Source organism: Pleurodeles waltl, chromosome 10, assembly GCF_031143425.1.
Source record: "Pleurodeles waltl isolate 20211129_DDA chromosome 10, aPleWal1.hap1.20221129, whole genome shotgun sequence".
Taxonomy (NCBI): domain Eukaryota; kingdom Metazoa; phylum Chordata; class Amphibia; order Caudata; family Salamandridae; genus Pleurodeles; species Pleurodeles waltl.
The window spans coordinates 403,633,059-403,647,289 of NC_090449.1; the positions used below are offsets into that span (position 1 = coordinate 403,633,059).

Genomic DNA, 14,231 nt, shown 5'->3' on the forward strand with positions numbered 1-14,231 from the left:
CACTACCTCAGTCCTTGGCAGGATGAAGCACTCTGGGCACCAGGCCCCGTCCAGAACCAGTGGAAAGATACATCCACTACCTCAGTCCTTGGCAGGATGAAGCACTCTGGGCACCATGCCCTCTCCAGAACCAGTGGAGAGATACATCCACTACCTCAGTCCTTGGCAGGATGAAGCACTCTGGGCACCAGGACCCCTCCAGAACCAGTGGAGAATGACATCCACTTGAGAGACTGTGGCTTTGCACTCCCGAGGATAAAGCAGTGGGCAAACCACCCACTGGCTCGTGCCACACGCAGCAGCACGACAGGAAGGGACAAAAGCAGACGAGCAGGTCAGGAGAGGGCACAGTGGCACCGACTGAGGGACCAGTGTCACACCTTCTGTCCACAACCACACCAACCTGTACGGCGGCGAACACCGCTAGCTGCCCTGCCACTGCAACCGCCACCTCCACCGCCACCTGCATAACCACCTGCACAGCCACTGGCACGTCTACAGCCTCAGCGACAATCCTCAGCCTCTTCCCCAGTGGGCAGCCATCCAAGACTGCAGGAGACGTACTGCTGTGTCCCTCAACAGGTGCTGACCCATGCACCTCCGCCAGCACAGCCGCCACAGACACCGGCGCAAGCACCGCCACCGGCCCTGCAAAGTGCTCGGACAGTGGCACCACCGCTGACATGGCTACCATCCCCAGTGGTCAGTCGTCCGAGGCTGGAGGAGAGTTCCTGGACCCTGGGCAGCTTCCATGAGGCATGACTTCCATCACTGTTTGCACCTGCAGGTGGAAGGTGAAGCCGCAGCAGTGTGGGGTATGTCGCTGCCTCCATGGCGTATCATGCTACCTCTACCTCGGCAATCTGGTGGCACACACACCCAGGTGAGGGAATTGTACCGACCACACTGCACGTGGAGCACTCTGAGCACCATGCCCCCTCCAGAACCAGTGGAGAGATACATCCACTACCTCAGTCCTTGGCAGGATGAAGCACTCTGGGCACCAGGCCCCGTCCAGAACCAGTGGAAAGATACATCCACTACCTCAGTCCTTGGCAGGATGAAGAACTCTGAGCACCATACCCTCTCCAGAACCAGTGGAGAGATACATCCACTACCTCAGTCCTTGGCAGGATGAAGCGCTCTGGGCACCAGGACCCCTCCAGAACCAGTGGAGAATGACATCCACTTGAGAGACTGTGGCTTTGCACTCCCCAGGATAAAGCAGTGGGCAAACCACCCACTGGACAGACTTAAGAGCCTGTGGCTTTGCACTCCCAAGGATAAAGCAGTGGGCAAACCACCCACTGCAAAGGCTTGAGAGACTGTGGCTTTGCACTCCCCAGGATAAAGCAGTGGGCAAACCACCCACCGGAGAGACTTGAGAGACTGTGGCTTTGCACTCCCCAGGATACAGCAATGGGCATGGAGCCCCCTTGTGCAGCAGTGGCGTTGTGCGTTCATCTGGCTGAGGTGCCCCCCCTCCCTATCCCCCTGAGGTCCCTGTATATTTTCGGTCTGATGCCCCAGCAGTGTTCTCTCCGTTTCCAATCAGGTATCTAGTGTGGGCTTCGCTCATGCATTTTGGGACCAGTGGTCCAAGGACAATGACTGGTACACTATCCGGACTTGTGTAGTTGGTGTACATATTTGTATATACTGAATTTTGATTTTTGACTATCAGATTTTTCATAATTACACTGGTTACAATAATTTCCTTTTGTCCTTGCGTTCTTCCAGGGGATGGGGGTTTGTATATGTAATGTTGCTGCATGTATTTGTGTATATGGTGTTGTGGGTGAGGGTGAGGGTGGGGGTGTTGCGTGTTGCGTGTATGTCACCCTCTTTTCCCCTCCTCCCCTGTGTTGTAGGTGCAGTACTCACCGTGGTCGTCGACGGCGTCTGTCCTGCTCCTGATAGAGCAAGAGGAAGAGCAGCATTGGTAACACCTGTAGTTCGGGCTCCATGGCGTCCTGGTTCCTAGTTGGGTGTCAAGAGATTAGTGTTTTCCCTTCTGTGTACTGTTTCCGCCATGCTTTTAATAGCATTGGTTCCGCCCCGGAAAAGGTGGCGGATAGGCGTGTTGAAATACTGTGGGCGGTACTTTGTCTTCTGCCTGTCTGTTGGCGGTTACTGCCGCGGTGTTTCTTTCTACCGCCGTAGTGGTCGGTGTGTTAAAGTGGCTGTCTATGTTGGCGGTTTCCGCCATGGTTGTGATTCAATTTTTTTTTCCACCGGCCTGTTGGCGGTATTACCGCCGCTTTAACACCGACCACCAGGGTTGTAATGAGGGCCATAGTGTTGTTCCACTCTGCTACGATAATGAACCACTAGCATATGGGTAATCCCAATTCACTATGGGAGACATGTTGGAGTTGGGGCTCCCCAGTGATGAAGTAGTCCACAAATTGTGGGAGTGGGAAGCTGTCCTTTCATCTGCTACGAGCCCAACCAATGGAACTGTGAGCTAATGAATGGGACATTGGGGGGGCGTTCGCCTGTGTTTGAGCCTTTTTTGGGTCACTCTACCTTTTTTCAATTATATGTGGATCCCTTTTACAAAATCTCCTTTCACATCCTAAGCGAGGGCTCAAGCTTTGAAACTATGGTGGCACTGGCAACCAGCAATAGCCAAACTGCAACCACAGCGACTCTGCCAATCGTTGATACCCAAACTTTGCAACCATGTAGAGCCCTACTGGTATTGACGTATTATAATAACACAATGGTCAGGATCACAAAACCAAAAACAAACAACCACAAATACTACTACCCTGCTGTATTCACCATCTAATAACCAACATACCCAGTACTATATGAATGCACCGTGATCATGCACCTATCGGACACCTCCCAGCACAACTTGCCGAAAAAATAACCGGTGGGCAGCCTACGTGTTTAGTATACCAAATAATACACCTCAGACCCCCCTTACTACTCCTCCGTACATTAACTACATACCAGAATAGACATGGTTTTCGTATCCGCAGCCGTAATTCATAAAGTGTGTGCAACCGAATACCTGGCACGCATCATATCAGATCATAATCCGCTCAGCGTAATAATGACCTGGGGATACTCGCATACCAACATGGCGCCTGCAGACAGAAGCTCTCTCAGACCCCCCCTTCCACGCAGAAATGTCTAAGCATCTAGCTGATTATTTCTCACTGAATAAAAATACAACTACATCTCGTGCTACAGAATGGGATGCCCATAAGGTGGTGATACGCGGACACTGTCTCGCAGCCACAGTGGGGGTTAGAAGGACTCTTATCAAAGTACTACAAGGTCTAGAGGTTAAACTCCGCAAAGCGGAGGTTGCGGTCTCTACCAACGAGTCCACACTGGCTGCCCTGCACTCGCTGAGAGCTGCCCACAAAGAAGCAGACACAAGGCTATGCAAGCACGACTACAGACACTACATGACAAGACAACACGCCGAGGGGGATAGATCAGGCAGGCTGTTGGCATGGCTGACCCGCAAACCCTCACAATCATCACCCATTGGTGCGTTACGCTTGAACTCCGACACCATTATTAACACCCAAGCAGGAATTAACTAAGCCTTCTCCACATATTACCGCACCTTATATACGCCCCCTTCCCACCCTTCGGAGCAGCAATTAGCTGACATACTCTCTCTTGTTTCCCAAAATCCACATATCACTGACAATGCCACCACCTTAGACGGTCCCATTACTATAGAGGAACTGCGCTCAGCTCTGGCACAAATGGCACGCAGCAAAACACATGGCTCAGATGGCTTACCGGTACAGTATTATAACTCTCAAGCCACCCACCTCCTACAACCACTCATAGAGGTATTTAATGAAGCTCGCGGGGTTCTACAATTGCCAGACACTATGCGCGAATCGCTAGTAGTCGTTCTCCCGAAGGCAGGCCGCGATCCCCTCAATGTGAAATCATACAGACCGCTCTCTCTCATTAACACAGACTGCAACTATTAGGGAAAATAGTGGCAAACAGACTACTCTCTCACTTATCAAGCTTAATACACCCTGATCAGTATGGCTTTATTCCAGGGAGAAGCACCTTTTTAAATATTAGAAGACTACTTCATATAATGCACAGTAATACAGAAACAGACGCAGTGGCACTCTCCCTGGATATCGAGAAAGCGTTTGACACGCTGAGCTGGGATTACCTTCTACGCACACTAAAAGCGTTCGGATTTGGTCCAGGCTTCATCAGCTGGATTATAACACTTTACTCCAAACCCACAGCCCGAGTTAAAATGGGCGCGCTATCTCTGACGCATTCCCCATAGGCAGAGGCACTAGACAAGGTTGCCCATTATCCCCTTTATTATTTGCCATAGCCATGGAACCATTAGCAATCAAGCTACGAAGCTATGCACACACATGTGGCATCACTGAATCTAACACACACCATATTATATCCCTATATGCAGACGATGCCCTGATATACCTACGTAATCACACCACCTCCATGTCTGAGGTGTTGTCAGTGCTTGACTCCTTCGCTCTCGCCTCCGGACTGCTGGTCAACTGGTCCAAGTCAAGCATTTTCCCCCTTACCCCCATACCATCCGAATTCCACATGACACTTCCGGAATATCAATTGCCATGGTCATACACCACTTTTAAATACCTGGGGATACAAATTTATCACTCTATTGCCGATTTGAAAGAGGGCAACATCGACAGGGCACTCAGTTCTACCAGCAGCTCACTATCGTTTTGGAGCTCACTCCCTCTATCCCCCATGGGCCGGGTAGCGATTGCCAAAATGCTCATCCTCCCCAGGTTCTTATATTATTTCACTGCCCTTCCATTATGCTTCCCACGCTCGTTCTTCAGTAAACGGCACTCATTACTAACCGACCTGCTCTGGGGTAAAGACAGACGCAGAGTAGCGCTAGTTATAACACAATTCCCGCAAGATGCGGGCGGTCTGGGCATGCCTAATTTTGAAAGATACTATTCAGCTGCCCAGCTATTATGGCTATCCACATGGCTCAGTGAAACTTCCCTGCCTGAACGCACAATACTTCAAGCGCACACAGCTCCGCAAACGATACTGTCCTCACTCTTATCCGGTCCTAATCGCTTATCCTCAAAACCCATATTGTTGGAGGCAGCTCGTTTCTGCTGGCGCAGATACGTTCAAAGCAAGGCACCCACACTTCCTTACTCCCCTTTGTTACCATTGCTTCAGCTGCCAGGCACCCAGATACTCTCAACACATCATGACACACGGGAAATGAGCACACTGAACGTAGGCGATTATTACTCCAACTCCACAATGCGCACCTTTGCGGAACTAGTGGCCGCTGGGGCTATGCACAGCGGTGCCTTCTTGACGTATAGCACCATTAAAAGGTTACTTAATAACCTCTGGCGCTCTGGTAACAATGAACCACCCAAATCCCAATTACTTACCACTATCCTTACCATAGGTAGCGCAAAATGTATCATAACTAAACTATACAAAGCACTGCTAGCTGAGGTCTGCTCTGCCCTGCCGCTTGCTAAGGCACGTTGGGACTCCGTCCTCCCTTCTCCTCTATCACAAGAAACTTGGGTTGCGGCTCTCACAACGATCAAGTCCATATCTCGCAATCCTCGCCTGCGTTACACTCAATTCAATTACATCCACCAGTCATACCTATCCCCGGTCTGTATCCAAAGAATATACCCAAACTCAAATCCGTCATGCCCCAGATGTGCTATTCTGGCAGCAGACTTTTACCATATGGTCTGGAGCTGCCACTCAATAAACACGGCTTGGCAGCGCGTGACGGATGCCACAGCAGACATCTCATCCCATACTTTGAGGCCCACTCCAGACTCCTGCTTACTTGGCATACGCTGCCGCACCAAAAGCGACAAACATATACACAGGTTTATTGATCTTGCATTTGTTGTCTTCAAGCGTCTAATAGCTACGCATTGGAAGGCCCCACATGTCCCATCCTACTCCGCTTGGCTCTGTGACTTACTTAGCCATGCACAAGCCGAAGCTCAGACACTACGCTCCCTACAACACAAGGGTCTGCTACGGGATGGCCCTGAAGTTTGGGACATTTTTGTGGTAACAATGGAGGCTAGGGATGATACATACCCACCCTAAACCAGAAATTGAGCATGTATTATTTTTCTTGCTAAATATTGACATCATATTACTTTCAGTTGTCCCACTTGTACTCACCCACTGCATTAACTTCTTTATTCTCCCTCCCCCAATACAACAATGCAATACTTTAGTGTGCCTCCCCTACAATTACACTCTTACGCAATCCACGCCTAGCCTTGCCCAGTACCAGCTTGGGTCTGAGCCCCTTCCTGTCATTCAACTCATATTTTAATCATAATTTTCCTTCCCCTATACTCAACAGATGTATCCTTCCTCCCCACCATGCCCTCTTAGGGCTGTATCCAACAACAGGAATGTTATTACCGGTGTTTAGCTGTGACTTTAATTATTTTTCCCCTTTTTTTTTTTTTTCGTTTTTATTTCTCTTTTACACAGTTTCAAGTTGTATCTTTCGCACTCCATTGTGCAATTGCGCTGTACCAGTTTATAATTGTGTGCAAATAGATTGCAAATCTATTAATAGTAAACTGTAATGTTGTGTGTGCATAAAGTTCAATAAACAGATAAAAAAAAAAAAATACACCTCAGACCCCCAACTAGCACTGATATATTGTAAGTTAGGTCATATTAACATTTAAGCGCTACGAACAGACACAATGCAAACGTATCATTACAAAATGCCTTAGGGGCCCAGCAGAACTAGTATACCAAACCATACAACATTGTGAACCCATGTATCATTAACAGCTGCAAATCGAACATCTAGCAGACTCTCCCCCCTGCAATAATACTCCAAATAGTCTCAGGTATTGTACTGTTTCCCATCTTTGAAACCTCCGATCTCCACCTCTCCACCAGCACCATCCAAGCGCACGGCAGTGGCGTAACAAAGGCCCCGCAGCGCGGAGGGGCGAGCCCCTCAGCACACTACCGTGACTTGAAAGCTCCAAAGTGACTCCAGAGTGGGGCGCCTTCATGCACTCTGCAAAGGGCCTCCCTCAAGTTTCGTTAAGCCACTGGCGCACGAGCTCCATCATCGTTAACGGGGTACTGAAGCCATTGTAACCAGGTCCAGTCTTGGACCAGGCCCCGCACAGGGGGGCGCAGGAGTTTGAACCCTTCTCTGACCATATCGATTGTCCCACAAACACAACCTGCTGCCGGATAAGCCCTGGCACTGGTGCCCCCTGGATGAGTTTTGTATTTCCAGCAGACGGCAGAGGAAGATCTCAACTCCTGGCCTTCTACATCCATCACTCTGCCCTCTCGTCGCCATGGAGACACTGCACGGAATTCCCTCCTCTTTGGGAAAGGGTCTAAGAAAGGGTCTAGGATGCCTCTGATGGCGTGTGTGAACTGGGACTTTTCTAAGCACATTTATTTGGGTAAGTATCGATGGCGCACGCACCTGGATACGAGGTAAGGGAACATTTGCCCGAACAGCGCAAAAAAGTGCCCTACCAAGCCACCTCAAAGTGAGTCTGCCGGTGCATTGCTAGATGAGACATACTTCGAGGGTACTGCACAGAGTGGGCACAATACACGGGCGTTGCTGCAAAGAAACATTCTTGGACACTGCAAAAGGAGGCATCATCCTCTTTGTTGACTTGCTATAAGAGCAGCGTATTCGAATATTACAGAAAGGACATGGAATCTGGGTATATCTACATCAGCCATCCTTCTGACCGTATTCAGCGAGGCTACCCTGCATGGACACCACAGCAGCGGGCATCTGACCTGCGCATCGCTAGAATCAGACCTGGCATAAGCATTCTCTAACAGGGCACCAAAAGAAAGGACACCATACTTGGGCATTATTGGAGGTGGCAACCAGCCTTGGCCTGACAAGTCTCGTTTCTCCATCTGGGAGCCAGGTAGGAGAAGATACTAGCTGGACATGGACCCAAGGGTAATAGTACATGTATGGGCATCATCAAGGGGAACATTCTGCCAACGCATTGAAACAGTGGGGCCCACACTGGAGATGGTTGTGGGGTGGTGATGCGACCTGATAATAACCCAAGGGGCACCCTCCCTGAAAGCTGTCAGAGAGGCACCTTGCCTGGGTATCAGCAATGGGACCCCATATGTGGGCATCACCACAATGGGTACTCAGTTTCGGACGAGGGTGTGGTGTAAGGGTCAGAGCTGCCGACTTTTGGATCTGTGGAACCAGGTTCGAGTTTGAACACTGGCTCAACATCCTGTGTCTCTGGGCAAATCACGTAATCTCTGAAAATATGACTCTGCCCCTGTTTAATGTAACTGGTGCTAATGTAAAGCCTCTAATACCTTCGGGTCGAGTTCGCGCTCTATTAAACGGAAAACATAAAAACAGAAACCAGAAGGGGCACTTTACATGAGCATGGCTGCAAGGACCAACCCACTTATGCATCATCAGAAGTGTCACTCTAACGGGGCCTCACCAGAGGGGGCCCTTTATCTTGGTATCTCCGAAGGTGGGTGGCTGCCCGAGCCACCCACGCGGGGACATTCTCTCACTGGACTCGACACCGGGTGCTCAGTTTGGTTACCACCCGGGGGAGCACAGCTCTCTACTTCGGCATCATTAGAGGGTTTAATCTATTCGGGCATCTTTGGAGGGGGCGGGGGATGTTACCCTACCAGGAAATTGTAAGAGGACCACCTTAGGTGAACATGAGTTGTGGGAGGCCTCCTACTTGAAAGATGCACCACATTCGGCATTGCTCCAAGGTGAATCGTGCCCGTCGCCCTAGGAGGGTCCCCATGGCATATCGACAGGGCGTGCGCCCCACCGAGGCACTGCTGCAGCCTGAGCATGGATGAGCTGGGACCCCAGCACCCGGCGGCGGTATGCATATACATGTAGCAGTACAGGTGGGGCACCAGGGCAGGTGGGCTTTTCTCTTTCCACACTTCACCCCCACCCGAAGTCTCTGATCCCCGCTTCCCCTCCCCTCTACAGCTTCCCCCAGAGTGATGCGGCCCCCGGGTCACTCACCTGCTCCTGGATGAGCTGCAGCAATGAACGTCTCTCCATATACCCACCGGGACTGGCTCCAGGGGTGGGAGAGGGCAGTGGTACAAATTCACACGCAGACCACGATTAAAAATAAACAACGTGATAAAAAAACAGAAAGGGAGGAACGGGCAAATAGCGGTGCTCGTACACATACACAGGGATGTCACACACACATGCACACACACGCAGCCAGAGGGACGGCAGCCCCCACCCCACCCCTCTCCTGCCTTTACTCCAAAGGCATCAGAGAGAATAATCATGGACCTGCAGCCGCTGGGCTCGGAGAAGGGGCAGGGCCGCATTGGCCAATCCGGAGCCGTCGGACAGAGAGGACGCGAGAGAGGAGGAGGAGTCAGAGGAGGAGAGACAGAGGGGAATGATGCTCACAGGGTTACCCCCAGCAATAGCATTTCTCTCGGCGAAGATCACTGCGGCAGGAGTAAGTTTGCTCAGACAGAAGGGACCCCAGGTCCGAAGGTAGAGTGATGAGTGGCGCCAGCACCTCAGTCCAAGTTGGGCCACGTCAAGGGGACGTGCACCGGTAATAGGCGGTATACCGTCCAATGCCTGTCTGTAAATAGAAGGTGGGGAAATGGAGGGTGACAGGTCATGTATCACAGCTGGAGAAAAGGAGAAAGTGACAGGATTTAAGGGAGAATGGGATTGATGAGAAATCATAGCTCAGATCGTTGTTGCAACTGGAAGGGACAGAAGCAACAAGCACTAGAAACGGGCAAATAACAATTCCAGCCTGTTGCAAAGGAACACTCTGGATGAAATTTCCTGCAATGTATTTATTGTAGCTGAGGAGCACGAAAGGACACCGTTTCCAGGAGAGTCCTTCTTCAACTGTCACACTAACATCTTACCAAATGAATGTACACATTTAAGGAATACCTGTGAACCTAGTATTCTATGTAACTAAGCAACATGACACTCCCCCCTTCAATCAATAAATCAATCAATCAATCAATCAATCAATCAATCAGGATTTATGAAGCAGGGCTAATCACAGGATAGGGTATCAAGATGCTTGCAGGTCCCAGGGACTTATTCAATCAGCCAGGTCTTGAGGGCCATCTGGAATTCTGGTAGAGCGGTGATGGTCTGGAGGTGCGTGGGGAGGCTGTCCCAAGTTTTTGCTGATGGCCACCAGGAGTCATTCCATGTGTTGCTGCTGTTGCCAAAGATCAGAAATTTCGTTTTGTCTATGTTCAGCTGCAGGCAATTGTTCTTCATCCAGTCAGTGACACTTGTCATGCATCTGTAGAAGTTGGTTCTGGTGATGGAGGGATCGTCGGTGAGTGAGAGGATGAGTTGGGTGTCATCTGCATAGAAAATTATTTTAAGACCGTGGGATCTGTCGATGTTGGACAGCGGGGTCATATATGCGTTGAAGAGCGCAGGGCTGAAGGATGAGCCCGGGGGCACACTGCAGGTGATCTTCATGGGTTCGGAGGTGAGAGGTGAGTCCTCTGGATTCTTCCGGTGAGGAAGGAGGGGATCCAACTGAGTGCATCCCCTTGGATGCCGATGTGATGGAGTCTTTCTATCAGCATGTGGTGGGATACAATATCGAAGGCTGCCGAGTGGTCGCAGAGGATCAAAGTTGCTGTTTCTCTTCATTCAAGGAGGGTTCGGATGTCATCGGTGGCTGCAATCAGGGCAGTTTCGGTGCTGTGATTGCTGTAGAAGCTGGATTGAGAGGCGTCAGATGTCTGGTTCTGCTCCAGGTATGTCATGAGTTGCTTGTTGATGATCTTTTCCAGTACATTCGCTGGGAATGGGAGCAGGGAGATTAGCCGGAAGTTTTTGAGTCTGCTGGGGTCAGCGGACAGTTTTTTGAGTAGTGGTCTGACTTCAGTGTGTTTTCAGGCATCTGTAAATGTTGCGGTGGTGATAGAGATGTTGAGCAGGATGGTGAGTTCCTGGCAGATCCTTTGGTTTCCAAGGTTGAAGATCTAGTGCGAGCGTGGGCCTATGGGAGCCCCCGTGTGGATGGATTTCATGGTGGAGGTGATGTACTCGGTAGAGAAGATGTTTCAGGTGGTCAGTGTGTGGTTCATGTCAGTTACTGTGGTGGTGTATCTTTGGAAGAAGTCTGTAGGTGTGGGTTGCGGTTCAAAGATTCAGTATATGGTTGTGATCTTGTCGTGGAAAAAGTGGGTAAGGTCGTCGCACAGCTCCTTTTAGCGTGTGATGTTGTTTTCGCTGGCAGGCGGGTTGGAGAATCCCTTAACGATGTTGAAAAGTACCTTGGTGTTGTTGGCTCTGGTTTCGATGCATACTGCAAGGGCTGTCTGCTTTGTTGCCATCAGCAGTCAGTGGTAAAGGTTGAGGGAGGTCTTGAAGGTTGCTTTGTCAGAGGAGTCCTTGCTGGCACTCCATCTCCTCTTCTGCTGTTTGCTGTCTTGTTTTGCTCTTCTGAGTTCTTGGGTGTGCCAGCTGGCCTTTACGGAGGATTTTCTCTGGCTGTTGCTCTTGATGGGATTGATGCTGTTGGCGCAATTATTGATCCAGGCACCAACGTTTTTCCCTTCCTGTTCAAGGTTAGCGGCGGTAGCGGGGTTGGGAGTTTTGAGGGCGTCCACCCAGCTGGTCTCTGAGATTTTGTTTCACCTTCAGTGGGGGGGCGCTTGTCATCTCGTGGGTGGAGTTGTGGGGTCTGGTGGTGCTGAAGTGGACGATGAAGTGATCGGCCCATGTGAGTTCTGTGACATGGCTATATTTGACGCAGTTGCTGGAGGTCAAAATGGGGTCCAGCGTGTGTCCTGCAGTGTGTCTAGTGTTGTGGACAATCTGGGTTAATATAAGGCCGCTCATACTGTCGAGGAGGTGTTCAGTGTTGTTGTCTTTGGGGTCGTCGATGTGGAAATTTACATAACCAAGGAAGATGTACTCCTTGGAGTCTAAGGTTAGGGGAGCAATGAAATCTGCAATGGTGTTGCAGAAGCTGGAGTGCGGGCCTGGGGATCGGTATGCAAGGGTGACTCTGTTTGTAGTTTTGTCATCTGTGTGGAGCTTGAAGTTGAAATGTTCCATGGGGGTGGTGGTGTTGTCGGTGGTGGTGATGCATGGTATGGTCTCCTTGTGGATCATGGCTGTTCCTCCACATGGCTCGTTGGTGCGGTCCTGGTGAGTGATTTTATATCCGCCAGGTATCTCTGTGGTAGTATCTGGGGTGGATGTGGGGTGAGCCCGGTCTTGGTGAGAAAGATGATGTTGGGTACGAGGGTCGAGATGAGGTCCTATAATTCCGTGGAATACTTGCATAGTGAGCATGTGTTGAGAAGGGCGCATGCAAGTTGGTGTTTTTGTTTAGGTGGTGTCTGTGGTGTGTTTGGGGTGGGGCTGGTCGGTGTGCTGTGGCAGGTGAAGTGGCAGTGGGTGCAAGTGAAAGGTCCTAACGTGGAGCATGGGTCGGTGCGGTGGCAGTGTTTGTGGCAATGTCCAGGTCGAGGGTGTAGAGCTCAGTGGGGAGGTTATAGAACCCTTCCCACCATAAACAAACTAATTATTTTTATAAAGAATAATAATATAACAATTAAATAAGGGAGGTCACACATAAAAAAACAAAGTTACAGTAATCATCAAACATTCATTTTAAGAATACATGACATACTAATATCACACAATATTGCATACAGATGTTCATGGCAAAATAATGTTACAATCTCATACAAATGTACATTGCCATATAATATTACCACCTGAAAAAAAGGTATTTATAGTTGACAATGTAATCTTTCAACCAACCCGGGACCTTCCTATTCCTCACCAAACTTTGGTCAAGATTGAGGTTTACCTTTTGTCCTACATTTGCACCGGCAGCATCTAAAGCATCTGGTGTACTTACACTGACTGACTTGTCCAAGATATCACTTGCCTCCTCCAAAACACCTCAAGTATTTACGCTGACTGATTCATCCAGCCTCACAATCACTTCTTCACTCTTGCCAACCTCAGAGTCGTTCAAAACAAACTCCTGTGTGGTACGTCTGTCCACAGTTAGCTCACTAGTTCAAGGTACGTTCTCAGATTCATTAACAGTAGTTTCATCCTGAAACCACTCAAATTCTCCTCCTGTACTGATATCAGTTTTCCCGCCAATGGCAGTCCTGTTCAAATTCCACACTTTAACATTCCTTAGTCTCACCGCATTCTGCAACATTTCGATCACCTCTTCTGGGTCAGAGAATCAACTCTCTCCCTTACCCACCAAGCCAAGGGCCTGATGTATACTTTTTTAGCGCCCCATTTGCGTCATTTTTCTTACGTAAAAGCAGTGCAAATTTACAAAATATAATAGAATTTTGTAGGTTTGCGCTGCTTTTGCGTCAGAAAATGACACAAATGCGGTGCTAAAAAAAAGTATAAATCAGGCCCCAGGTTTCTTAACATACACCCAGTACCCCACTTCTACCTTAGCAGGTCTCACGCCATGCTTAGCATCATAATACTTTTTACTTCTATTATGTGTAATTTACATCCTGCTCCGCACCTCATCTTTTGACCACAACTCTATACCTGTGGAAAATAACCATCCAGGATTGTATTTAGATCTAGGCTTCCATCCTCACATAATCACAAATGGCAGTCAGCCTGTTGCATCATTGCATGTGACTCAATAAGCCCAAACCGTCTTACCAATTTGTGTAATCAAATCACCATTTTTTCCCATGGCTAACTGAATGGCTCCCTTCGAAGCATGGTTAAATCTCTCCACCATTCCGTAGTCACTGTAATTTTTCTAAAGATGTGGTCTTATGTCTTATGCCAAGTCTTTTAAAGTAAGTTCTGGTTTTATTGGTAAGAAATTGCACACCATTGTCATTCAATAGATGCAGGCATGCCCTCGAAGGTGAAGGTGTCTTTCAAGAACTCTATTACAGAATCAGTATCAGCTTTATCAACAACTTTCACTACTGGCCAATGTGAAAATAACTCATCACAATCAGAGAGTTTTGTGGTCACCCACAGAACCCATTATGTCAACTGCCACAATCTCCCATGGTTCCTTAGAAATAAATCCATCACTTATGGGAGGACGCAAAGTCTGCAAAGACTTATCTGCAGTGGAGCATGCACTACATTCTCCCACCACTCTTTCTGCAGCCATTTCCATCCTAGGCCACCAAAATAATTT

The 14,231-nt window shown here is 49.2% G+C and overlaps 1 protein-coding gene across 2 annotated transcripts in view; it reads right to left on the reverse strand.

The window, feature by feature from the left end:
- The window catches only part of RHBDL1 (rhomboid like 1), a 271,361-nt gene extending 261,984 nt beyond the window's left edge, over positions 1 to 9,377 (reverse strand). For both annotated transcript variants that reach the window (XM_069210645.1, XM_069210644.1), the window contains exon 1: positions 9,065 to 9,377. In XM_069210645.1, coding sequence (XP_069066746.1) covers positions 9,065 to 9,103 — 39 coding nt within the window. In that variant the 5' untranslated portion in view covers positions 9,104 to 9,377. The remainder of the gene's footprint in view (positions 1 to 9,064) is intronic.
- Positions 9,378 to 14,231: the final 4,854 nt, after the last annotated feature.